The 27947-nt window shown below is 41.0% G+C and overlaps 2 protein-coding genes across 2 annotated transcripts in view; both read right to left on the reverse strand.

Annotated features, from left to right (window-relative positions):
* LOC137498862 (nose resistant to fluoxetine protein 6-like) overlaps window positions 1–12653 on the reverse strand; it is a 127186-nt gene extending 114533 nt beyond the window's left edge. The window contains exon 1 of the mRNA XM_068226530.1: window positions 12454–12653. Coding sequence (XP_068082631.1) covers window positions 12454–12646 — 193 coding nt within the window. The 5' untranslated portion in view covers window positions 12647–12653. The remainder of the gene's footprint in view (window positions 1–12453) is intronic.
* LOC136866642 (nose resistant to fluoxetine protein 6) overlaps window positions 1–27947 on the reverse strand; it is a 695618-nt gene that overhangs the window by 270596 nt on the left and 397075 nt on the right. The window lies entirely within an intron of this gene.

Below are 27947 nucleotides of genomic sequence, written 5' to 3' on the forward strand. Positions count from 1 at the left end.
TGTGATATTGTTAATATTATTGTAATTATCAGTCTTATTTAATTCGATTTTGCAATTGCCTGTTGCTTGCAAGATTGTACTTAGATGTATGCATATATACGTATGTGTAGAATAACACTCAATACCTGTACAGTGAGAATTGTTGTATATATCAGAGATTGGGTGTGACGTTGGGACATTGTGCAAGATTAGTGGCGATTCTGCCAAGTCATCGCCGCGCCATGGCTATGTCATCGTATTTATTTAGAATATGCGCTCAGAGAGTCAGCCGCCTCCGGGCTATTTCACCACTGTATGTAATATTTGCCGCGTTGTGGGAGTATGTCATTGTTATTTCTGGAGATTACGTAGCGGTGTCAACCAACGTCTATATAAGGTGGGTGCATATTGTAGCGTCAGTCATTACTTATACGGATGCAGTACAGTGAAGTAGTCTACTAGATCAAGAGGCCTTAGGTGGTCAGTCAGCCAGTGTGAACGAGAGATGGTAAAGACTCAGTGAGCCATTATTGGTCATTGAGAGAGTGAGACCAAATGGTTGGTCCGTCACTTAGTGGAAGACACGGACGCAAGGGCTTACCATGAAGTCAGAGAGGGCAACCCAGGACCTACCAAGAGGTAATACCATATTGACTTACAAGGAAGTCAGATGAGATGGAGAAGAAGCAGTCACAAGGATGTATCACCAAGTTAGGCGTGACACATCTACAGTAAACACCAGATCAAAGGAATACGTCGTAATTACACTAAAAGTGTTGAAGGTACAGTCAAGTGAATCAGTGAGGGAAATATTTCGTATAAATTGTTAAATGTCCGGTCAAGAAGAATTCAAATTCATGCCTAGTTTCTTTCAGTTGCAATGTCATAATTTCACATTGTCATCTGTTTTATCGCAACAAGACTCACTATTTTTTGATATATTATTTAAAGAATATATATTGTTCTATCAAACGAATTCATAGTTTTATTTCAATTACAGTAAAATAGCTTAACCTCAAAATTAATGGGGAAACCGAACGCCAATCTCCTTTTCCCAGAACTTATATGGTATGTTGTCAAAAGTAAGCTTATTACCCCACACCCTAGATATAGTCAAGAGTCTCATTCTATTATTGCTGTACTGAGTGACAGCTGGCGCCCTTCAAATAACGTATGTGTAAGTAAGCAGGTAACAAGTAAGTGTGAGTACAAGGTTCGACGAGTGTGTATTTTATTTAATGAATGTTAATTTTCATAATTTATATTATAAATGCAGATATTTAATATTTTTCAAGTTAAATGCAGATTTATATGTTTGTAAAATTAGTCAGAGACAGTCAGGAACATCACAGCAGATACTGATTTCTGTCAGAAAAAAAACGCAACTCATTGAACCTCGGGGATTTTATTAGGTAATTCTGATAAGAGTTGACCCCTAGGTTCCATCCCTTGTTCTGAACATAAAACCATTTACCAATAAAGATTAATTTGCTACACTTAACAAAGTAGAAGTGTTCTTGCTGATAGCGATCGATGAGGGTGTTATAATGTACTTACTTAAGCTAACTCCTTCTAAGAGGAGGGCGTGGTAAGGTAGTAGAGGATAAGGAGGAGGAAGAGTCCTTTCATCGTTTTTGCCCTTCTCATAAGACGTAACCCCTGGGTTATATTCCTTATCACGATTAATTTTTAGGTTTAGCATTTTGCATAGTAGTCCTCTCCTACACAAGCTACATGCTTGTAACCCATGCCAACAGATTAAAACAATAATATGTCTCCGAACCGATATTGTACGTTACATGTTTATGCGATAACTTGTTCAACTGAGCGGTGCATTTCTCAGAGCAATAAGTGTTCTGTTTAATTTTATTTTCCGCATGAGCTGCATGCTTGTAACCCATGCCAACAGATTGAAACGATAGGTTTCCGAGCTGATATTTCACGTTACATGTTTACATGTTCGACTGCTTATCGCACAAGACAAATGATAGAAGGCAAATCATTTCAAGTTGTACTTTTGCTCTATCGTTTACCGAGCGAGTTGGTTACGCACTATGTGCACTGCCTTATGGATAAGATCGCGTTGTATGTTCTATTTTAGTGTTCTGAACACATCAATCAATGTTCTAATCACGTGTTGAAGTTATCGGCATCGAGATCGGTGTTCGATTCTAGCCTTGTTATGTTTCAATCTAATCTTCTTAGAACAAAGTCATCCCCTGATATGTTCTAAACACATGTTGTGTCGAGTACAGTGTTCTATTCTAGTCTTGATCACTTATTTAATGTTCTGAACACATCAAGCAATGTTCTAAACACATTTTGTATCGAGTACAGCGTTTGATTCTAGTCTTGTTATGTTTCTTTTATCATCTGCAAGTCTAAACATGCACAACGATGTTATCGCTGCACACTCTTGCCGTCGTGATGCAGGTTTAAACTTGTTCGATAACGCTATGCCTTGACATAGGAGGCGGAGGAGGAGGTGGAGGAGAATGATGAGGCCTTAACAGCCTTTGTATTGCCGCCATTGTTTAAAGATGACAGCTGTTAAAAGAATTTTTCAAATTACTGCCACCACATTTCAAAGGTATGAGGTTTAGTGCTGTTAAGATACCTGCACGATGCTCTGTTGATTAAAGATGAGAGCTGTAAAATAAATAGCACGTAGAATTTTACAAACGAGAGCACGTAAAATTTCAAATTGCACTCCACCGCATGCATAACAGCAGCCGCCATCTTGCGCAGTAGCCTCTAAGCTAGCTTTCTTCATAAGAGTAGCCGCCATCTCGTGCGAGCACCCCTACGCTGTCTCATAAGGAGCTGTGTATAGTCACCGTCTTGTCGCTGCTATCTTGCGCAAGCACCCCTAGGGTGCCTCATAAGAGCAGCAGCCATCTTGTACAAGAGCTCTTAAGCCGTCTCATAAGGAGCAATGTATAGCCGCCATCTTGTGTCCGTCATCTTGCACAAGCAACCCTAGGGAGTCTGAAGCCATCATGTGCGAGCACCCTTAAGCTGTCTCATAAGAGCAGCCGCCATTTTGTAGAATTATATAGCCGTCAATGCCAAAGGGCCTAAGTAGGAACCGAACCGTTGATCTCATCATTAAACTATATTTTCTTATGCTATCACACTCCTGATAATACGAACCTAAGTATTAGGCAGAAAAAAATTGTCCGTTTTGCTCCACGACGTACCGTTTTGAAGGTATTTAACATTTTGCATTTAAGCCCCAAATTTAATGAATCGAACCAGCATAGCACGTTATACTCTCTAGGCCTGATCATGTTACAAAATCTAGCTTCAATACTAGCTAAAACAGAGCAAATGCCAAAGGGCCTAAGTAGGAACCGAACCGTTGATCACATATTTAAACTACGTTATTCTTGTGTTGTATGAATCATCAGTCATTAGACTGGTTTGATACAGCCCTCCATGCCATCCTATCCTGTGCTAACCTTTTCATTTCTACGTAACTATTGCATCCTACATCTGCTCTAATCTGCTTGTCATATTCATACCTTGGTCTACCCCTAATGTTCTTACCAACAAAACTTCCTTCAAAAACCAACTGAACAAGTGCTGGGTGTCTTAAGATGTGTCCTATCATTCTATCTCTTCTTCTCGTCAAATTTAGCCAAATCGATCTCCTCTCACCAATTCGATTCAGTATCTCTTCATTCGTGATTCGATCTATCCATCTCACCTTCAGAATTCTTCTATAACACCACATTTCAAAAGATTCTATTCTCTTTCTTTCTGAGCTAGTTATCGTCTATGCTTCACTTCCATACAATGCCACGCTCCACACGAAAGTCTTCAAAAACATCTTTCTTATTCGGATATCAATATTTGAAGTGAGCGAATTTCTTTTCTTAAGAATTCTCTTCCTTGGTTTTGCTAGTCTGCATTTTATGTCCTCCTTACTTCTGCCATCGTTAGTTATTTTACTACCCAAGTAACAATATTCATCTACTTCCTTTAAGACTTCATTTCCTAATCTAATATTTCCTGCATCACCTGCCTTCGTTCGACTGCACTCCATTACTTTTGTTTTGGACTTATTTATTTTCATCTTGTACCTCTTACCCAAGGCTTCATCCATACCATTCAGCTTCTTCTCGAGATCTTCTGCAGTCTCAGATAAAGTAACAATATCATCGGCAAATCTCAAGGCTTTGGTTTCCTCTCCTTGGACTGTGATTCCCTTTCCACATATCTCTTTGATTTCCTTTACTGCCTGTTCTATGTAAACATTGAAAAGGAGAGGGGACAAACCGCAGCCTTGCCTCACTCCTTTCTGGATTGCTGCTTTTTTTTCAAATCCCTCGATTCTTATCACTGTAGACTGATTTTGATACAGATTGTAGATAATTCTTCGTTCTCGGTATCTGATCCGTATCATCTTCAGAATCATAAATAGCTTGGTCCAATCTACATTATCGAATGCCTTTTCTAGATCCACGAATGCCATATACGTGGGCTTGTCCTTCTTGATTCGATCCTCTACGATAAGACGTAAAGTCAGGATTGCTTCACGTGTTGCTACATTTCTTCTGAAGCCAAATTGATCTTCTCCCAACTCAGATTCAACTTGTTTTTCGATTCTTCTGTAAATAATACGTGTTAAACTTTTGCAGGCATGAGATACTAAACTAATGGTGCGGTAGTTTTCACATCTGTCAGCACCGGCTTTCTTGGGAGTAGGTATAACAACATTCTGCCCAAAATCGGATGGGACTTCTCCTGCCTCATACATCTTGCACACTAAATGAAATAACCTTGCCATGCTGGTTTCTCCTAAGGCAGTCAGTAATTCAGAGGGAATATCATCAATTCCAGGTGCCTTGTTCCTATTGAGGTCACTTACAGCTTTGTCAAACTCTGACCTGAAAATTGGGTCTCCCATTTCATCAGTATTAACAGCCTCTTCATATTCCAGAACCAAATTACCTTCATCGTTTACCTTCATACAATTGTTGGATATGCTCCTGCCATCTTTATGCTTTGTCTTCCTTCCTTAGAAGTGGCTTTCCACCCGAGCTCTTAATATTCATACACCTAGATTTCCTTCCTCCAAAGGTTTCCTTGATTTTCCTGTATGCAGCATCTAACTTTCCAAGGACCATACAGCCTTCGACATCCTTGCACTTCTCCTTCACCCATTCTTCCTTAGCTACCTTGCACTTTTTATCCACTTAATTCTTTAATCGCCTGTATTCTTTTCTGCCCTCTTCATTTCTAGCATTCTTGCATTTTCGTCCTTCATCAATCAGGTCTAGTATCTCCAGAGTTATCCACTGATTCTTAGTTGATCTTTTCTTCCTTCCTAACATTTCTTCAGCAGCTCTACTGACTTCATTTTTCATGACTCTCCACTCTTCCTCTATAGTGTTTCCTTCAGCCTTTTCATTTAGTCCTTGTGCAACATGTTCCTTGAAGCAATCCCTCACACTCTTTTCATTCAACTTGTCTAGATCTCATCTTTTTGCATTCTTTCCTTTCTTCAATTTCTTCAACTTCAGATGGCATTTCATCACAAACAAGTTGTTGTCAGAGTCCACGTCTGCTCTTGGGAAAGTTTTGCAATCCAACACCTGGTTTCTGAATCTCTGCCTAATCATAATGAAGTCTATTTGATACCTTCCAGTGTCTCCAGGTCTCGTCCACGTATACAGCCTTCATTTGTGGTGTTTGAACCAAGTATTGGCAAGGACTAAATTATAATCAGTGCAGAATTCACGCAGCCGACTTCCTCTTTCGTTCCTTTATCCCAAACCAAATTCTCCTACTGTACTACCTTCTCTTCCTTGGCCTACCACTGCATTCCAGTCTCCCATCACAATTAGATTCTCGTCACCTTTTACATATTGTATTAAATCTTCTATCTCCTCATATATTCTTTCAATTTCTTCATCATCCACTGAACTAGTAGACATATAGACCTGCTATATTGTGATGGGCATTGGTTTGGTGTCTATGTTGACGACAATAATTCTTTCACTTTGCTGGTCGTAGTAACTTACCCGCTGCCCTATTTTCTTATTATTAAACCAACTCCTGCATTTCCCCTGTTTGATTTTGTGTTGATAATTCGGTAGTCGCCTGACGAAAAATCTTGTTCTTCCTGCCAACATACTTCACTTATACCATCTACATCTAACTTTAGTCTATCCATCTCCCTTTTCAGATTCTCTAACCTACCACAACGATTTAAACTTCAAACATCCCACGCTCCGACTCGCAGAATGTCAGTATCCATATTCCTGATGATCGCCCCCTCTCGTGTAGTCCGCACCCGAAGATCCAAATGGGGAACTAGATAACCTTCGGAATAATTTACCCGGGAGGAAGCCATCATCTGTACATCATTCATACAGAGAGAGCTGCATGTCCTCGGGAGTTAGTTACGGCTGTAGTTTCCCGTTGCTTTCAGCCGTGTAGCAGTATCAACACAGCTAAGCCATGTTGAGTATTATTACAAGGCCCTATCAGTCAAACATGTAGACTGCCGTCCTACCGAAAGGCTGCTACCCACCTTTCGATGAACCACCCGTTAGTCTGGTCTCTCAACAGATGCTATCTGCATCATTGGGACAGGTAAGACTCCCCACCGCGGCAAGGCCACATGGTTCGCAGAGCAGGATGTTTTTCTTATGCTATCATATTCCTGACACTGCGAACCTGGATATTAGGCAGAAAAATTTTGTCCGTTTTGCTCTACGACGTACCGTTTTGAAGATATTTAACATTTTGCATTTAAGCCCCTAATTTAAAGAATCGAACCAGCATATCACGTTATACTCTCTAGACCGGATCATGTTACAAAAACTTGCTTCAATACAAGCTAAAACAGAGCAAATGCCAAAGGGCCTAAGTAGGAACCGAACCGTTGATCTCATCATTAGACTATGTTTTTCTTATGCTATCAAGTTTCTCATACTGCGAACCTCGGTATTGGGTGGAAAAATGTTGTCCGTTTTGCTCTACGATGCACCGTTTTCGAGATATTTAACACTTTGCATTTAAGCCCTAAATTTAATGAATCGAACCAGCACGGCACGTTATACTCTCTACCATAGCTAGACCTGATCATGTTACAAAAACTTGCTTCAATACAAGCTAAAAGTGTGCAAATGCCAAAGGGCCTAAGTAGGAACCGAACCGTTGATCTCATCATTAGACTATGTTTTTCTTATGCTATCATGTTCCTCGTACTGCGAACCTCGGTGTGAGGTAGAAACATTTTGTCCGTTTTGCTCTAGGATGCACCGTTTTCGAGATATTTAACATTTTGTTAAGCTCTAAATTTAATGAATCGAACCAGCACGGCACGTTATACTCTCTACCATAGCTAGACCTGATCATGTTACAAAAACTTGCTTCAATAAAAGCTAAAAGTGTGCAAATGCCAAACGGCCTAAATAGGAACCGAACCGTTGATCTCATCATTAGACTATGTTTCTCTTATGCTATTATATTCCTGTTACTGCGAACCTGGGTATTAGGCAGAAAAATTTTGTCCGTTTTGCACTACGACGTACCGTTTTGAAGATATTTAACATTTTTGCATTTAAGCCCCAAATTTAATGAATCGAACCAGCATTGCACGTTATACTCTCTAGACCTGTTGCTTCAATACAAGCTAAAACAGAGCAAATGCCAAGGGGTCTAAGTTGGAAACGAACCGTTGATCTCATCATTAGACTATGTTTTTCTTATCCTATCATGTTCCTCATACTGCGAAACTGGGTAATGGGCGGAAAAATTTTGTCCGTTTTGCTCTACGATGCATCGTTTTCGAGATATTTAACATTTTGCATTTAAGCCCTAAATTTAATGAATCGAACCAGCACGGCATGTTATACTCTCTACCATAGCTAGACCTGATCATGTTACAAAATCTTGCTTCAATACAAGCTAAATGAGTGCAAATGCCAAAGGGCCTAAGTAGGAACCGAACCGTTGATCTCATCATTAGACTATGTTTTTCTTATGCTATCATGTTCCTCATCCTGCGAACCTACGTGTGAGGCAGAAAAATGTTGTCCGTTTTGCTCCACGATGCACCGTCTACGAGATATTTAACATTTTGCATTGAAGGCCCAAATTTAATGAATCGAACTAGCACGACACGTTATCCTCTAAGCTAGCTTTCTTGATAAGAGTAGCAGCCATCTTGCGCAAGCACCCTTAAGGCGTCTCATAAGGACTCGTGTATAGCCGCCATCTTGTGTCCGCCATCTTGCGCAAGCATCCTTAGGGCGTCTCAAACCATCTTGTGAAAGGACCCTTAAGCCGTCTCATAAGACCAGTCGCCATCTTGAGCAAGCATCCCTAGGGTGTCTCATAAGGAGCCATGTTAGTCTTCATCTTGCGCAAGCATCCCAAGGGCGTCTCATAAGAACCTATGTATAGCAGCCATCTTGCGTAAGCACCCTTAAGGAGTCATGCATAGCCACCATCTTGTGCAATTAGCGTCGAGAGATGGTTGTTGTAGAATTTTTCTTTTTAAATTATCCGCCACCATGTTTCAAAAGTATCTAGCTAAAGATGGCAGCACGGTGCTCTCTTGATTAAAGATGGCGGATGATAGCTAACAGAACTTTTCAAATTGCCTGCTACTACATGCTTAAGGTAGTAGCCATAAAGAGGGCAGCACGGTGCTCTGTGTATTAAAGGTGGCGGATGACAGCTGACGAAATTGCCTGCATGATAGCAGCACGGTGCTCCGTTGATTAAAGATGGTGGATGACAGCTGTCCAAAAAGCACGTGGGTTTGTTTCCAAACAAGAGCGAGTAGAATTTTTCATATTATCCGCCACCACATTTCAACTAAAGATTGCAGCACTATGCTCTCTTGATTAAAGATAGCGGAAGTCAGCTGTCAAGAAAGCACGTAGGTTTGTTTCCAAACAAGAGCGAGTAGATTTTTTCTAATTGCCGCCACCACATTTCAACCGAAGAGTGAAGCACTGTGCTCTCTTGATTAAAGATGGCTGCTGTCACGTGGAATTGCCTGCCACCAGATTGCAGCACAGTGCTCTGTCGATTAAAGGTGGCTGCTGTCAAAAAGCATTTTTCAAATTATCCGCCACCACATTTCAAAGGTATTTAGCTAAAGAGGGCAGCACTGTGCTCTCTTGATTAAAGATGGCCAATGACGGCTGACAAAAAAGCACGTGGATTTCTTTACCGATTCAAATCTCGCGCTAGTTAGGTTAAGTTGTTACCACTAAGGTAAGGCCCGTCAAGATGGCAGTGCTGAGGTTTGCGATACGTTGTTGTCTGTCAAAAAGCACGTGGCTCTCAATAAGCACGTTGATTTGTTTACCGATTCAAATCTCGCGCTAGTTAGGTTATGTTGGTACCACTAAGGTTTAGGCCCGTCAATATGGCAGCACTGAGGTTTGCGATACGTTGTTGTCTTTCAAAAAGCACGTGGATTTTCTTACCGATTCAAATCTCGCGCTAGTTAGGTTAAGTTGGTACCACTAAGGTTTTGGCCCGTCAAGATGGCAGTACTGAGGTTAGCGATGCGTTGATATCGATGACAGCTGTCAAAAAGCACATGGCTTTTTTACTAATTCAAATTTCCCGCCGGAGGAGGAGCGGGCACCTGGGAAGGCCTCCCGGGAGGAGGAGGAGGCACGAGCGCCTGGGAAGGACCACCGGGATGTGGAGGAGGAGGAAGCCCTTGGGAAGGCCCCTCGGGAGGAGGAGAAGGCCCCTGGGAAGGCCCCTCGTGATGAGGAGGAGGAGGAGGAGGCCCCTGGGAACCCGGCGGAGGCGGAGGTGCCCGAAGTCTCCCATTATACTACACATGCAAGTTAACATCATATATGCGCCGAAGTAAGAAGAAAAGTCATGTTATGCAACATAAACATCTAAATATTCGCCATTAAATATAAAATCTTCAAAATATTCATTATGCACGAATTTTCTCCTAAAAAGGCCAAAACATGTAAACATGCAAGGAAAAAGAACGGTTATTTAGAATCGTTAAGCCATAAAATATTTGTAATGTTTGAGAAGTGCAACTAGCTTATTTAAAAACATGCATTTACATGCAAATCCGTGCTTTGGTGATAATGAAGTAAAGTTAAAACAACCACTTCTACTACTACGAGAGTACAACGAGCATTTCCATGAAAATGAAATAGCGTATGGCTTTTAGTGTCGGGAGTGTCCGAGGACAAGTTCGGCTCGTCAGGTGTACGTCTTTTGATGTGACTCTCGTAAGCGACCTGCGCCTCGTGATGAGTACGAAATGATGATGAAGACATCACACACCCATCCCCCGTGCGAGCGAAATTAACCAATGATGATTAAAATCACCGACCCTGCCGGGAATCGAACCCGGAAACGCTGTGACCAACGGCCAGCACACTAACCATTTAGCCGTGCAGCCGGATAGCATTTCCATGGAAAGAAAATGTTACAAGAAATACTACTATTTTAACATTCTAAATCCGGCATCATCGTTTAGGCTACAAATTCACACACAATTGAAGTAATTCCAGTGCTTAACACCACGGCTTACGAAGTGTTCATTAAACACATTCAATTGCAAATAATTCTGGATTTATTTAACCAGAGAACTAGTGGTATTTTTTTAAAAATACTGTACATTGCAATCATAGAAATAGGCTGATCATCAATCATGTGTACTTAGATTTTTACTTAGAAAGATTATTTCCGTTGTGTTAATTATTATACTCCAACTGGTGTATAGTGAGTTAACTGCTTTTCAGTTAGTTACAGAATACCAATATTAAATTCTTCGAAATTTAAGAAATAGAGACTTCTGTTTAAACGTACGAAGTAACTTCAGCCCGCATAAATTCTAGGCTAATTTGTGTTGTTGTTGTTGTTGTTGTTGTTTGCTATTCTAACTCCGCCCAGAATTAATCCATGTCTTCGGCCATCATCCAAACATAATTTGAGTTCCTTTTTGTAAAATTTTCTTGTAAACAGTGGGTGATGTGGGAATGGCAAAAAGCAGGCGACTACTGATTTTCGATTTTATTGTGAAGCGCTCACTTGTTATGAATAAATGACAAGAGTTGGTGATTATTGTTTAAGAGGAAGTACAACTAGGCAACCATCCTCTATATAACACTAATCAGAAATAGTTGGACGGACGGACGGACGGACGGACGGACGGATGGACGGATGGATGGATGGATGGATGGATGGATGGATGGATGGATGGATGGATGGATGGATGGATGGATGGATGGATGGATGGATGGATGGATGGATGGATGAATGGATGGATGGATGGATGGATGGATGGATGGATGGATGGATGGATGGAACGCGGTAGGCCTAACAGGCCTTAGCAAACACAGAAGCAGAGAATCAAACGATTATGCTTACGATTCTACTTTGGCAAGAAAGTGCACATTGGATTCCACTAGCTTAAGTGTGGTGTCGCTAGGTAGTCAATCAGATAACTTACTTTGTAATAAAATAATGACAATAACATAACAGCCGTAAGGATAATATCAGTCACCGAGAGAGCTCAATTAAGGCCACGGCAGCTTGCTTCGCCCTCATTGTCATTTCCTGTCCCACATGACCTATCTGAGTCGGTGCGACGTTAAGCCAATTGAAGAAAAAATATACACTTATTTCTTGATGTGAAAATGTTATTGTCAAATACGATGTGTTTCGTTTCATAGTGTAGGTGTCACTCTGGAACGTGTCTTTCATATCTTTCTCCAGTCTGCCGAACACTAAATACAGTTTAGTACACACTCGATTACCCGCGACCGGATTATCTACTTTGCCAAAGGAATTAACTTATTTTCTTAGAATCACCCGGATCATTATCAACCGGATGCAAGCTCACAGATACGACCCCTATCAACACGGCCAACTTACCCAGTAAAGGAATTAACAAGCAGTTAAAATCTCCGGCAAAGCCGTTAGTCGAAACCGGGACCCTATGAACTGAAGGCCAGTACGTTTATCATTAAACCAAGGGGGCAGAACATCGTAGTTGGAGCAGAATATATTTGTTATATAACACTGAATATACGAGACCATACATAAATTCTGTAAGTTATGTTTTTTTGGTAAATTAAGAATAATAATAACAATAATGATAATAAACTATGCACCGGGCGAGTTGGCCGTGCGCGTAGAGATGGTTTTGCGTGGTTTCCCATTTTCACACCAGGCAAATGCTGGGGCTGTACCTTAATTAAGGCCACGGCCGCTTCCTTCCAACTCCTAGGCCTTTCCTATCCATCGTCGCCATAAGACCTATCTGTGTCGCTGCGACGTAAAGCCCCTAGCAAAAAAAATAAATAAATAAACTATGCGGAAAATTAAAGCGGAAGAAAACATCCACACTCATTACAGGAATATACACGCTATGAGGAAAATTTCTTACCAAAACACTACCTCCCACATTTTCGTAGTTAAGAAAAATATTAGTGTACAAATGTATAGAACACTTACTTTGTAGAGCCCAGTCTGTGTAGTTCTGGAACTCTTCAATAAGCAGAAGACTGTCCCGTTTGCACCCCTCGTGTTGCACTTCATTCTGTACGATGTTGACAATCTCCTGGAGGATGACATTCCCTACACCGGTCACCTCGCTCCCTTGGAGCAGGCGGGCCAGGCTCAATACTAGCAGAGCCGCTGTCAGCATAACAGAACTGAAGATCCTCGCACACTGTGAGGGCACTGCACCGGTAGGCGAAGGAAGGTGAGGTCCTGCCTAGACGCGCGCTCTTCAACTGTGGTCCTCAAGGTGGGGGGCGCGTAAGATCGGAAGTTCAGATGACGATAAAAATTTAATCTCATTTTGACGTAAATATGTCTTGTGGCTAGGGTGGTGGTGCTGATTATTGTTTTAAGAGATAGTACAACTAGGCAGCCAATATAACACTAATCAGAGGGAAAAATGGAAGGGATCCGAGTGGTGGTGGTGATGGTGATTATTGTTTTAAGAGGAAGTACAGCTAGGCAACCATCCTCTATATAACACTAACCAGAGAGAAAAGATGGAAGGGGTCCGACACTTCGAAAAATGAAGGTATCGGCCAAAGGAAGACAAGGGCCAGGTGGTGGTGGTGGTGGTGATTATTGTTTTAAGAGGAAGTACAACTAGGCAACCATCCTCTATATAACACTAATCAGAGGGGAAAATGGAAGGGGTCCGACACTTCGAAAAATGAAGATATCGGCCAAAGGAAGACAAGGGCCACGAAGGGCGTGAAAATGAAAGACTCCCTAGCCCTCGCAAACCTAATAGCGTCGGGGTCTGAAAAGAACAAGAGTTGACCAAGGGAGGTCGGATAGGATAGATGAAAGTGAGGAGCCTGGCACAAGTAAGTGGAAGCAATGCCAGGACTCAGCTGAGGGCCCCGTGGTCGCCAACCCACGCTCCAAAGTTCAGAGCCCCTGGGGCCGAAGACAAGGGCCACGGAGGGCGTGATAATGAAAGACTCCCTGGCACTCGCAAGCCCAATAGCGTCGGGGTCAGAAATGAACAAGAGTTGACCAAGGGAGGTGGGATAGGATAGATGAAAGTGAGTTCCTGACACAACTAAGTGGAAGCAATGCCAGGACTCAGCTAAGGGCTCCGTTGTCGCCAACCCACGCTCCAAAGTTCCGAGTCGCTGGGGCCTTGTGGCCAGGGGTCATTCGAAAATTCGTGTAACGTGCCTACAACCATGCAGGCAGTGATGGTGGTGGTGGTGATTATTGTTTTAAGAGGAAGTACAACTAGGCAACCATCCTCTATATAACACTAATCAGAGGGAAATATGGAAGGGATCCGACACTTCGAAAAATGAAGATATCGGCCAAAGGAAGACAAGGGCCACGAAGGGCGTGAAAATGAAAGACTCCCTAGCCCTCGCAAACCTAATAGCGTCGGGGTCGGAAAAGAACAAGAGTTGACCAAGAGAGGTCGGATAGGATAGATGAAAATGAGGAGCCTGGCACAAGTAAGTGGAAGCAATGCCAGGACTCAGCTGAGGGCCCCGTGATCGCTAACCCACGCTCCAAAGTTCAGAGCCCTTGGGGCCCCTTTTAGTCGCCTCTTACGACAGGCAGGGGTTACCGTGGGTGTTATTCTACCGCCCCCACCCACAGGGGGGAGGCAGTGATGGAAGGTATGACAAGGTCAGACAATGTGACCTAGCAAGGCTGGTTGCCATCTGAAAGGTTGTGTCCCATTTGTCTCATTTGCGATCATTGTAAAATTATCAGCAGCCTATCAGGGTTTTCCAACGTCCATGCAGCAAGCGGACTGCTAATTAGGGCGTACTCCACACAACCGCGTGATACGGATTGTCCCAACCTGTCCCCTTTCTCTGGAACTTTTTTTTTTTTTTTTAGAGGTAATATTGGTCAATAGTTTTTAAAATATAGTGGAGGAAAAAACATGATGGCCTCAGTTCCTAGAAGCGAGCTGGAAGCCAGCAGTCAATCACACCCTGCACCCTGCTGCGTTAACGAGTTCTAAGTGATCCTTGTTTGTTTTTGGAGAGGCTGCCAAACCACTTTCTTCCCCACTCTCTGTAGTATTTACCCTTTCTTCGTGTCGAGTGCAGTTCCTGATTTGACAACTCTGGCTGCAGTAGAGGCAGTAAATCCTATAAGTCGCTAATGGACACCGAGCTGCCGCTGAAAAGTAGTGGTGTGAGGCGAGGTCGTCAAGATTTGTCCCCAACTATACTGTAATTATTCCAGCTGTAGACATCCATCCTTGATGTACTGTAACTTTTTGTTGTTATCTGCGTGCTTACTTACAACATGAATGTCATTGTGCTTTATATAATGGATACTCGTACAGAAATGTACGGAAAAGTCAGGGATGTTTGGTGACATGGGTATTTTTTACCACTGGATTTACGCCGCATCGACACAGTTAGACCTTATGGCAACAATCAGATAGGAAAGGGCTAGGAGTGGGTAGGAAACGGCCGTGATCTTAATTAATGTATGACCCCAGCATTTGCTTGTTGTGACGATATGTAACTACAGAAAAACATCCTTAGGGCTGCCGACAAGGGGGTTCGAACCAACTATTTCCCGAGTGCAATCTCATCTTTTCGCACTATCATTATAGAATTATAATTTCTTCAACTTATTTTAATCTAAACATTTCCTTAACATCAAGTTCTGAAATCTTGTACATCTGATCTGAGGATACAGACAAAAATTATCATTTTATTTATAGACGGTAAGTGAAAGTAGACTGAGTACCCGTGCGTTTTAACGCGCTACGGCAATGGTGCCAAGCCCTGCATGCGGGAAACGCGCGGGTTCGACCCCTCCGACGGCTGTTCTCAGAAGTTTTTCTGTGGTTTAATATATTCACTTCCAGGCTAATCCCGGTACAGACCAGGGGTCGGTCCACCCACCTCCTTACCCAATGTCATTCACCATAACACATTTCATCTTCATTAGCTTCTCAACTGAGGTTGGTGCCAGGAAGGTCATTTGGACCTAGAAATATGGCGTATAATTTAAACACATCATCTCATCCCCGACTCAGTATCAAGAAGCGAGACTAAGGGGTAGACATACATAAATTTACTGTAGATGAAAGTAGGCTAATTATATTTAGAGCAGCTGTTTACTTAACGTGTTAGTATGAATATTTGAACAGTTTGAGCATTATTCAAGCAGTAATTTTTTTTTTGCTAGGGGCTTTACGTCGCACCGACACAGATAGGTCTTATGGCGACGATGGGATGGGAAAGGCCTAGGAGTTGGAAGGAAGCGGCCGTGGCCTTAATTAAGGTACAGCCCCAGCATTTGCCTGGTGTGAAAATGGGAAACCACGGAAAACCATTTTCAGGGCTGCCGATAGTGGGATTCGAACCTACTATCTCCCGGATGCAAGCTCACAGCCACGCGCCTCTAACGCGAAGCAGTAATTTAATAGTGACCCCTGTTGTATAAGAATGTGTAGGTTAACTGCTAAGTTTGAGATGAGCTACAATTGCTTCAAAAAGGGTAGCACTGCCGAAGAAGCAAAGTCTTACGGCAAAATCCTTTATTTTGAATTTGGAAAGTGTAAAATTCAACGGTTTTAATACGCCCATCTTTTGGCCTACTTCTTAAAACTCATTGAACCGCCTTTACACCCACAACTATCCGGTAACTCGAAATAAAAGGTTCATTTGAGTCCTGTTTATTATCTGTCAGTTACGATAATACCGCATCAGTCTCAAACGGTAAATATAATTTTTCTTAATTTTTGCTTTACGTCGCATCGACACAGATAGGCCTTATGGAAACAATGGGATAGGAAAGGCCTAGGAATGCAAAGGAAGCGGCCCTGGCCTTCACTAAGGTACAGCCTCAGTATTTGCCTGGTGTGAAAATGGTAAATTACGGAAAACCATATTCAGGGCTGCCGACAGTGGGGTTCGAACCCACTGTCTCCTGGATGCAAGCTCACAGCTGCGTGCCCCTAACCGCACGGCCAACTCTTCCGGTGTAAACATAAGTAATTTAATGAGTTTCCACATACGATTCGTCATAATTCTAGTATGTAGTTGCGCCAGTTACTTGAGTGTTGTCTTCCAGCTCCAGTCCTTCAGTAGGGAATTCCCTCACAGCAACCTGTTTGTATGTCACTGATAAGACAACTAATAAAAAAGATAAAATAGTCTTGTATTCTACCTGTGTGATCGCAAATGGGATGACGCCATCTGAAATGCACAGTCATTGCTGGATGACCTTGAAGAGGAAAACTGGTTTATATTTTAAACAATTATTGCTGTGCTCGATTCTCAGCACAGCAAGCCAGGCAACAAGGTCTTCTAATACTTTTCAGAACTGATGTAATCACGGAAACACTTAGAAATTCCTGACAGAAAATCTCACAATTAGACCCTGCCAGTACGTATTCGGAGATTAGGACATGTCACACGTCTTTGACCTTAGCCAGAGGAGTAACTTTAGAGCCTACAGGACCTGCAATGCAAGCGGGTCTGGGCCTTAAAGGGGCCCAGAAACATTCTCGCGAAAAAATAAAAATAAGGTATATCTAGAACGGAAATGATCAGGGCGATTTTGTATAATCAGTCGAAATAGATTGTTGTTTTTACAATTTGTCCTTAGAGGAATTTTAACATGATTCCATCGAACAGCAGTTATCTGTGTTGACTGTAACCCAGAACAGCTCAATCAATCAATCAATCAATCAATCAATCAATCAATCAATCAATCAATCAATCAATCAATCAATCAATCAATCAATCAATCAATCAATCAATCAATCAATCAATCAATCAATCAATCAATCAATCAATCAATCAATCAATCAATCAATCAATCAGTCAATCAGTCACTAGTGATCAGCATTTAGGGCAGTCGCCCAGGTGGCAGATTCGCTATCTGTTACTTTCCTAACATTTTCTTAAATGATTGCAAAGATTAGAAATTTATTGGATATCTCCGTTGGTAGGTTATTATAATCCCTCGAAAGTAGTATAATAGGACAGTTCGGTGGCCTCCTCCTCCTCCCGCGGCGCGGGAAATTTGAATTCTGGCGAGAAATTTGAATTTTGGCGGGAGATTTGAATTTTGGCGGGAGATTTGAATTTGTAAACAAAGCCACGTGATTTTTGACAGCTGTCATCGACAACAACGCATCGCTAACCTCACTGCTGCCATCTTGACGGGCCTAAACCTCAGTAGTGCCAACTTAACCTAACTAGCGTGAGGTAAACAAAGCCACGTGTTTTTTGACAGCCACGTGCTTTTGGACAGACAACAACGCATCGCTAACCTCAGTACTGCCATCTTGACGGGCCTAAACCTCAGTAGTGCCAACTTAACCTAACTAGCGCGAGGTAAACAAAGCCACGTGCTTTTTGACAGCCACGTGCTTTTTTGACAGCTGTCACTTAACCTAACTAGTGCGAGGTAAACAAAGCCACGTGTTTTTTGACAGCCACGTGCTTTTTGACAGACAACAACGCATCGCTAACCTCAGTACTGCCATCTTGACGGGCCTAAACCTTAGTGGTACCAACTTAACCTAACTAGCGCGTGGTAAACAAAGCCACGTGCTTTTTGACAGCCACGTGCTTTTTTGACAGCTGTCATCCGCCATCTTTAAACACTGTGCTGCCCTCTTAAATTCGTCACCTGTCATCGGCAGTGCTGCCATCTTGGCGGGCCTAAACCTTAGTGCTACCAACTTAACCTCACTAGCGTGAGATAAACAAATCCACGTGCAGCTGTCATCCGCCATCTTTAATCACAGTGCTGCCCTCTTTGTGGTGGCGGATAATTTGAAAAATGCTTTTTGATAGCAGCCATCTTTGAGCACCGTGCTGCCCTCTATGTGGCGGCGGTAAATTCCACGTGCTTTACAAACCTATATGCTTTTCTGACAGCTGTCATCCGCCATCTTTAATCACAGTGCTGCCCGGTGGCGGCAAATTCCACGTGCTCTTGTTTGGAAACAAAGCCATGTGCAGCTGTCATCCGCCATCTTTATTCACCGTGCTGCCCTCTTTAGCTACTTACCTTTGACAGCTGTCATCCGCCATCTTTAATCCAGAGAGAACAGTGCTGCCCAGTGGCGGCAAATTCCACGTGCTCTACAAACCTATATGCTTTTCTGACAGTTGTCATCCGCCATCTTTAATCACCGTGCTGCCCTCTTTAGCTACTTACCTTTGACAGCTGTCATCCGCCATCTTTAATCCAGAGAGAACAGTGCTGCCCGGTGGCGGCAAATTCCACGTGCTCTTGTTTAGCACTGCATTGCAATCAAACACTGTTTAGAAAAAATCTCTTCTCAACATGAGCTAGACAATAACATACTTACGAATCTGCTCAACACCTTCCTTCTTGCTTTTCTTCTTTGAGTAATAAACAAAAACTCTATCTTGCAAATAAGGAGCGGGATGAAGGTAATACCTAACCTAAAATAAAAGAATATGCCAATTCTACATTATTTATTTACATCTTGTATGTACAAGTTTTATCTCGAATCGTTTTTACCCTAGTGATGTTTGCGTACTTCTCGATGCAATTCTTGAATGTACAAGTTTAAACTTGCCGTACTCCTCTCTCTGCGTACCTCTCCCTACAATATGTACAGTGAATTGTGATGTAAGACAGCGTAACGTAAGTACACACCTCTAGCATAATGTTTACATCTGCTTTATGTAAAGTAGTACCTATCAATACTACTATGCCCCCAGGCTAGCGTGTTGGTAGAATTTGGAATGACAAACCGTTTACAATCAACATTATTCAGGGCTACCTTACTAATTAAATGAGTGTACAACTGGTGCTTCTTGCTTCTAATGACAGACATTTGCTTATGCAAAACAGATGGATTACTTTTAATGCAATTGTTATAGTTTTCAAAACTTAGCTGATTCTGAACGACATTCTTTTTAACCCCCTTCAATCTCTTTATTTGTAATTCATTGAAGAGTTTTATGCAATATGACTTTGATTTAGTACCTACAAATGAATCGATAATATTCCCAGCACATTCATCTTTCATTTTACCTAGAACCTTTTTGTTCACTAGCGGTAGATGATATTGATTATTTGCAGGATAGTTACTTGTATCAAACCTACCCAAGTCCGGCTTTATATCATTGTAATAGTCATCAGTTTTGATTTGATAAATAAACGAATCGGTATCTGTGTAGAGCAATTGCGCATTATGCGCGTACTTCTTCATCATATAATCGTAATGGAATTCATACATGAGTGTTTTAGCCAATTCAAGTACTGCAAAGCCGACGTAGGTAGGTTTGTCATACTTAACCTTAACACGATTCATCTGTATAATAACTAAATTCTCATGTATGATGGTGCAGCTGTGGAAATTTGGTTTACTTATTAAATAGTTAGCACCATACCTTTTCTTAATAATATCCCAGTTTGTAATCAATTTTACATCAACGCGTTTGTCAACATTTTCCATAGTCTTACCAAACACACTGTTATTCATGGGCTTGTAGAAATCTTTTTCAAACTCGTTAACCGCATTCGTTCTTAAATTATTGTTCAGATCGATATATGGCTTTAGCCACGGTGACTGATTAAATTCTAGTACGCGATGAATTTTGGATAACTTCAAACCATGCTGCAAACACTGTTTTAAATTTCGGTAATGAATGATATACTTAGATTTATCGCACAAATTAGCAATGAGCATTTTCGTCGTTGATGCGATGTACGGGGGCTTCATATTTTCAGGGCAGAACGGTAGGTCATTATGAGAAGTGTGTAACTCTTTAGGATACTGTAAGTCAACTTCGAGGAAATAACCTTTATCAGCTTCATCACCTAGGGCGTGTAGCTGTAAAGCATCAATTTCGCACTGCGTCAGCCAGCGGAAACTACTCACCGGTAGATGCTGACTCATCGCCCACCCATACTGATTATTAGCATCGAGGTAAACGATATACCGAGATTCCTGACTAGAATCGAAACTCGGCATGTACTTATTATTCGCCTTCGAATACCGCCCGCTGCACTGACTTAGACCACCTCGAATAGATGATTTTATAAAGTGCACCATATCAATATCAGTTAGCAGTTCCAAATTCACCTGCGTGTGTTTTAACATCGCGTCCCAACTTAACCCAGGCGCAGTAAAATACTGACATGGGTCAAGGCTGTAGGTTTTCATGCAAACACAGCGAAAATTTTCAAAAACATCAGCTAACAAAAGTACATCTGTCTTTAAATATAAATCGGAGTATTCACCCAGCGTTTGAATGTGGAACTGCTCCCAGATATGTTGTGCATGTAAATAGTCATCATCACTAATATCTGCTGAATTCAGCGAGCAGTAAAAGGATTGTTTCGATGGTAAGGCACGTTCTTCGAGGCGTTCTAAGCAGTCGAGATATTCATAACAAAAAACACCCTTACGCCGAAGTAAATTAAACTGCGCTTCTTCGGGAAAAACGCGTCGAATTTCCGTAAATTGTTCAGGTTGTAAATGACTAGAAAGTTTATCGAGGCTACTCGCCATAAAGCGAAACGAGTCAAGGAATCTCAGTTTTATAGAATGCTCAGCATCTACTTTTACAGACTTTGCAAATGCAATGTACCGCTCTTTATTCTGAGGGATTATATCTACTTTTTCATCTGAAGCTCCAAATTGTGAAATGATGAAATGAGAGTCGTAACCAGATAAGTTATGAAAAATTACAGGGATAAATTTAGGAACTCTATACTTAAGATTACAGCTATAATGAGCGGCACATCTGTAGAAACCAGTTAAATTATCATGATCAAAAACTTTAGGGTCATTTTAGGAAAATTCTCCATCACAAATGCTACACTTTGTAGCACGTTCATGATCATTTAACTGAATTTCGGTGAGTGGCTTCATAGGAATATTACTATTCAGAATACGACCGAGACGAACTGCATCACTTTCAAGTCTTTCTAAAAATACTTTAGCAGCATCATGTCCTCGATACAGCTCTAACTTGTTAAGCGTACTATCGTAACTACACTTGATGTAATACGCGAAGCTATACGGGACATGCATGTGCGTAGTATTAGTGAAAGAGTTGTCAGGATTAGGTGAGCATGTGTTGCATGGCGTGAGGATGGCTTCATCAAAGTCTGCATAAATCACGAACGGTACCCACATCTGCTTGTGAAAATTTGTAAATTTTAAAACATTATTGCCTGTAGTAGGTATCTCTGTACGTACATGATTGCAGTCATTCTTGGAGTGCTTCGTTAACTGATCTTCAGTTTTAAAATACTGCAAGCATCCATCACATAGCCACTTTTTCCCATCATGTTTTGACAACTGACTGCCAACAAGTCTACTCAGATTTTTAATCCAGCAAAAGTGGCTATTCTCACTGTTTTCAAATATAGAGTAAATTAACATGAGTACTCTTCTTATGACATGTATAATACAGAGGACCTACTACAGACTTTTTCTCTACACCATACACATTAATACTAATGTTATTTAGTTCCTCAAAGCGCTTAATATCCTTTATCTGCACAGGAAATTCTATACTATCGAAATTTAGCTGCGTTGAATAGTGTGGATAGGATGATGTTCTCTTAGCTACGTCTGATTTCGCAGGATTTAAAGCCGACATCACCGCCCATGCAAAACATGCTTCGTCATTGTTTTGGATGTTTACAACAGCTTCTTTTCGCTGAATCCATGTCGGCAGCTCGATGTACGATGAACCTCGCATGGGATTGTACTTATTGATGTTAACTTCTAGATACATTATTTCAACTAAAGCCCACCCTGATTCCTTTTCCTGAAATTCCTCGCTCTTAGTTGAAATAATGTTAGAGACATCCCTAAGTACATCACCAAAATTAGTCGACTGACTTATGACAAAATTCTTCGTATTAAATGATTTAATGTCCGTTATTTCGGATTCATCCGAGCTTTTAATGTACAAGGCGAAAAGTTCAAAATTAACTTTAAATAAATTTTGATTGGACAAAGATTTAGCAAGAAGCTGTTGTACATCCGGTTGAACGCAATTTAAAAAGTTTGAAGTGCTCTGAAACTTTTGACTGGTGCGAATTCGGTAACTAGCAATCCTACTTTTAAATGCTGTATTAATTTCCTCAATGTTTGCGTTACTACCACTTCTACACGCATTATTTTTATGTGCATTACTCCGTAAGTGTCCCTGAAAATGCGAAGATGGTACATCAGTGTTACAGTGCTCGCAGTGAATAGTTTGAAGTTCATTTTTCCTAGGTGTTTTACTACTAGTACTTTCTACAGCTACATCAGTAGCAGCACGCTTTTTCCCTACTACTACCTGAGGGCAAGTAGATATTTGATGTACCTTTGCTAAGTGAGCCTCGTATCGCTCTACGTTAGCGAAATACACACTACAAACTTTACATAAAGCAGATGTTATGCTAGGGTGTTTTGATTTCATATGGCGCATGAAGTTATCTCGCCTTGTAAACGTTACATTACATTCCTCGCAGCAGGGGAACATCTGAAAAGAGAACGACCGATAGAGATTAGGCGAAAGTTACGGAAGAAACCAAGTTTCAACGTATAGAGGTTGGACATGGTTGTGAGTTTGAAATTATAAGATTAACCTCTTCTATAGCATGAGGATTGAAGAGAACGACTATTTATGAATAGACTAAAGTTACGATGTTTTAGAAGAAACCAAGTTTCAGCCTGTTGAGGTCAGACATAGCTATGTGCGTGTTTGAAATTATAAATTTAACCTCGTCTATAGCATGAGGATTGAAGAGAACGACTATTTATCAATAGACTAAAGTTACGATGTTCGGAAGAAACCAAGTTTCAATGTATAGAGGTCGGACATTGCTGTGAGTTTGAAATTATAAGATTAACCTCGGCTATAGCATGAGGATTGAAGAGAACAACTATTTATGATTAGCTTAAAGTTAAGATGTTCGGATGAAACCAAGTTTCAGCCTGTTGAGGTCGGACATTGCTGTGAGTTTGAAATTATAAGATTAACCTCTTCTATGACATGCAGATTAAAGAAAATAACTATTTATCAATAGACTAAAGTTACGATGTTTTAGAGGAAACCAAGTTTCAGCCTGTTGAGGTCAGACATAGCTATGTGTGCGTGTTTGAAATTATAAAATTAACCTCGTCTATAGCATGAGGATTGAAGAGAACAACTATTTATGATTAGCTTAAAGTTACGATGTTCGGAAGAAACCAAGTTTCAACCTGTTGAGGGCAGACATAGCTATGTGTGCGTGTTTGAAATTATAAAATTAACCTCGTCTATAGCATGAGGATTGAAGAGAACAGCTATTTATGATTAGCTTAAAGTTACGATGTTCGGAAGAAACCAAGTTTCAGCCTGTTGAGGACAGACATAGCTATGTGTGCGTGTTTGAAATTATAAGATTAACCTCGTCTATAGCATGAGGATTGCAGAGAACGGCTATTTATCAATACTCTAGAGTTACGATGTTTTAGAAGAAACCAAGTTTCAGCCTGTTGAGGTCAGACATTGCTGTAAGTTTGCAATTATAAAATTAACCTCGTCTATTGTATGAGGATTGAAGAGAACAACTATTTATGATTAGCTTAAAGTTACGATGTTCGGAAGAAACCAAGTTTCGGCCTGTTGAGGACAGACATAGCTATGTGTGTGTTTGAAATTATAAAATTAACCTCGTCTATAGCATGAGGATTGAAGAGAACGACTATTTATCAATAGACTAAAGTTACGATGTTTTAGAAGAAACCAAGTTTCAACATGGTTGAGGTCAGACATAGCTATGTGCGTGTTTGAAATTATAAATTTAACCTCGTCTATAGCATGAGGATTAAAGAAAATGACTATTTATCAATAGACTAAAGTTACGATGTTTTAGAAGAAACCAAGTTTCAACGAATAGAGGTCAGACATTGCTGTGAGTTTGAAATTATAAGATAACCTCTTCTATGATATGCAGATTAAAGAAAATAACTATTTGTCAATAGACTAAAGTTACGATGTTTTAGAAGAAATCAAGTTTCAACGAATAGAGGTCAGACATTGCTGTGAGTTTGAAATTATAAGATTAAGCTCTTCTATGACATGCAGATTAAAGAAAATAACTAATTGTCAATAGACTAAAGTTACGATGTTTTAGAAGAAACCAAGTTTCAGGCTGCTGAGGTCAGATATAGCTATGTGTGTGTTTGAAATTATAAAATTAACCTCGTCTATAGCATGAGGATTGAAGAGAACGACTATTTATCAATAGACTAAAGTTACGATGTTTTAGAAGAAACCAAGTTTCAGCCTGCTGAGGTCAGACATAGCTATGTGCGTGTTTGAAATTATAAATTTAACCTCTTCCATAGCATGAGGATTGAAGAGAACAACTATTTATCAATAGACTAAAGTTGCAATGTTCGGAAGAAACCAAGTTTCAACCTACTGAGGTCGGACATTGCTGTGAGTTTGAAATTATAAGATTAACCTCTTCTATGACATGCAGATTAAAGAGAATAACTATTTGTCAATAGACTAAAGTTACGATGTTTTAGAAGAAACCAAGTTTCAGCCTGCTGAGGTCAGACATAGCTATGTGTGTGTTTGAAATTATAAAATTAACCTCTCTATAGCATGAGGATTGAAGAGAACGACTAAAGTTACGATGTTTTAGAAGAAACCAAGTTTCAGCCTGCTGAGGTCAGACATAGCTATGTGCGTGTTTGAAATTATAAATTTAACCTCGTCTATAGCATGAGGATTAAAGAAAATGACTATTTATCAATAGACTAAAGTTACGATGTTTTAGAAGAAACCAAGTTTCAACGAATAGAGGTCAGACATACCTTAAAATCTTCGCGCTGCAAACTGTTACTCGGATGAATAAAATGCGTGCGTTCAAGCCTGAAACTCGAATGATAATATTCTGGTCGTACCTAAAAGAAAAGAACAAACATATATGAATGTAGTGTAGGGTGTATCAGCTAGCCTAGTTATCTTTACAACTCAAAGTTCGAAAACATACCTTAAAAATGAATGTGCTGCAGACTGTTACTCGGATAAATAAAATGCGTACGTTCAAGCCTGAAACTCGAATGATAATATTCTGGTCGAATCTAAAAAGAAAAGAGCAAACATATATGAATGTAGTGTAGGGTGTATCAGCTAGCCTAGTTATCTTTACAACTCAAAGTTCGAAAACATACCTTTAAAAAAATGCACGTGCTGCAGACTGTTACTCGGATGAATAAAATGCGTACTTTCGAACGGTACCTAAAAAGAACAAACATATATGAATGTAGATGTCTAGCGTAGAGGTTGCTTTGCAAAAAGTAACTAACAGTTCTACCTTACCTTAAGATAAAGGCTGAAGAATAATATTCACAGCAGACGGGAGATGTGTGTACGTAATAAACGCATACAGAGAACTGTGAGCACTTCACGCAGACTGCAGCGAGTAAATATGCTGCTTGTTACCAAGCGGATGTGAAAATCGCTGACAACTGCAGTACACTCGGAACGAAGTGTTTATGCAACAAGAGCTCTCCTGAAGTCCCGCAGGCTGATGTATTTAAGCCGGAATCGAACCTCCTGTTGATGCCGAGGTGTCAGAATTTAAGAGTTCTGCAGCGGATCGAGCCTTAAAAAGTTAGCGAGCATTCCTCGACTTCTCGACTTAAACGGGAGGGCACTAAGCTACATCCGCGGTATTCCTTACCTGTAGGCACTTAAAGGTATTGAGCTAAAACTACATTTAGCTAGATCACGTTATGACGATCGCGCAGGCTCCTCGCCTAGCATTTGCTATTTTTTACGGCTTCTAGTTCGAACCCGCTATCTTCCGAAGTAGCGAGAATGATTGAAGAGTGTTGAGTGTGATTCACTTGTCGGATGGAGGCGTTAAGCTGTGCGCAGGCTTCTTCGGTAGGAGTAGGCTATGTGCCGGTACCGGGATATCTAGTTATCGATTTAAAATCCTAGTCAGGAAGGACAACCGGTCGTAAAACTATGGTGTATGATCTAAGAGGCGGGGTGTGCAAAAAAGCCAGTATTAAGTAAGGGCTGTTGATGGGGGCGTTAAACCTTGTGCAGACTCCTTTGAAAATGATTTTGAGTACAAGACGTTGATGGTGATTCATCTGTCGGATGGAGGTAATAAGCCTTGTGCAGGCTTCTTTGGTAGGAGTAGGCTATGTGCCGGTACCGGGATATCTAGTAATCGATTTAAAATCCTAGTCAGGAAGGGCAACCGGTCGTAAAACTATGGTGTATGATCTAAGAGGCGGGGTGTGCAAAAAAAAGCCAGCAATAAGTAAGGGCTGTTGATGGGGACGTTAAACCTTGTGCAGGCTCCTTCGAAAATGATTTTGAGTACAAGACGTTGATGGTGATTCATCTGTCGGATGGAGGTAATAAGCCTTGTGCAGGCTTCTTCGCTAGGAGTAGGCTATGTGCCGGTACCGGGATATCTAGTTATCGATTTAAAATCCTAGTCAGGAAGGAACACCGGTCGTAAAACTATGGTGTATGATCTAAGAGGCGGGATGTGCAAAAAAGCCAGCATTAAGTAAGGGCTGTTGATAGGGGGCGTTAAACCTTGTGCAGACTCCTTCGAAAATGATTTTTGAGTACAAGACGTTGATGGTGATTCATCTGTCGGATGGAGGTAATAAGCCTTGTGCAGGCTTCTTCGGTAGGAGTAGGCTAGAATCGAACTCGGACCTCCGGGGGTAGCAGCTAATCACACTAACTACTACACCACAGAGGAGGACTATTTCAGTTTTACAGAACAGAATATTTTACAACCTTAATGGTACTGTGTTTTAACCTCTCCGTACAATCATAATATGTTAAGAGCTTACATGGGCTGAATGCTACTCAGCTAAGAAGACGTTCGTGAGTTACAAGTCGCTTATCAGCACACCGTGTCTTCGTTCAAGGTTACTACTACAGCCGGAAGATACGTGTACAATTTCAGCTAACACATGCATTCCGCGGCTCGCTCAGAATGACTGCGTCGATACAACTTCAAAGACTGTAGAACAAACCCCTAGCCTACAGTTTAGTTTAGTGTGCATGCCTCTCACCCGGTAGTCTCGGGTTCGATTCTCTTGGGGTTAAAAATATGTTTTACAGAGTATAAATCGCAAGAATTTGTTGAGTTACCCTTCCTGACGCAAAACTGGCAGTATCTAGCCTCTTACGTCATACACTATAGTTTTCAACCGGTTGCCCTTCCTGACGTCAAAGAACTCGGATTAAGAATCTGTTTTGTTTTAAGACTAGTTGCCCTTCCTGACGCAAAACTGGTAGTATCTAAGCTCTTACATCATACACTATTGTTTTCGACCGGTTGCCCTTCCTGACGTCAAAGAACTCGGATTAAGAATCTGTTTTACAACTTGAGAATCGGGGATTTACAGCTAGATGCTCTTCTTAGATTTTAAATCGCTGTATCACGAACTATTGTTTTACAGCCGGATGCCCTTCCTGACGCAAAACTAAGAT

This window comes from Anabrus simplex, chromosome 3 (assembly GCF_040414725.1).
Source record: "Anabrus simplex isolate iqAnaSimp1 chromosome 3, ASM4041472v1, whole genome shotgun sequence".
NCBI lineage: Eukaryota > Metazoa > Arthropoda > Insecta > Orthoptera > Tettigoniidae > Anabrus > Anabrus simplex.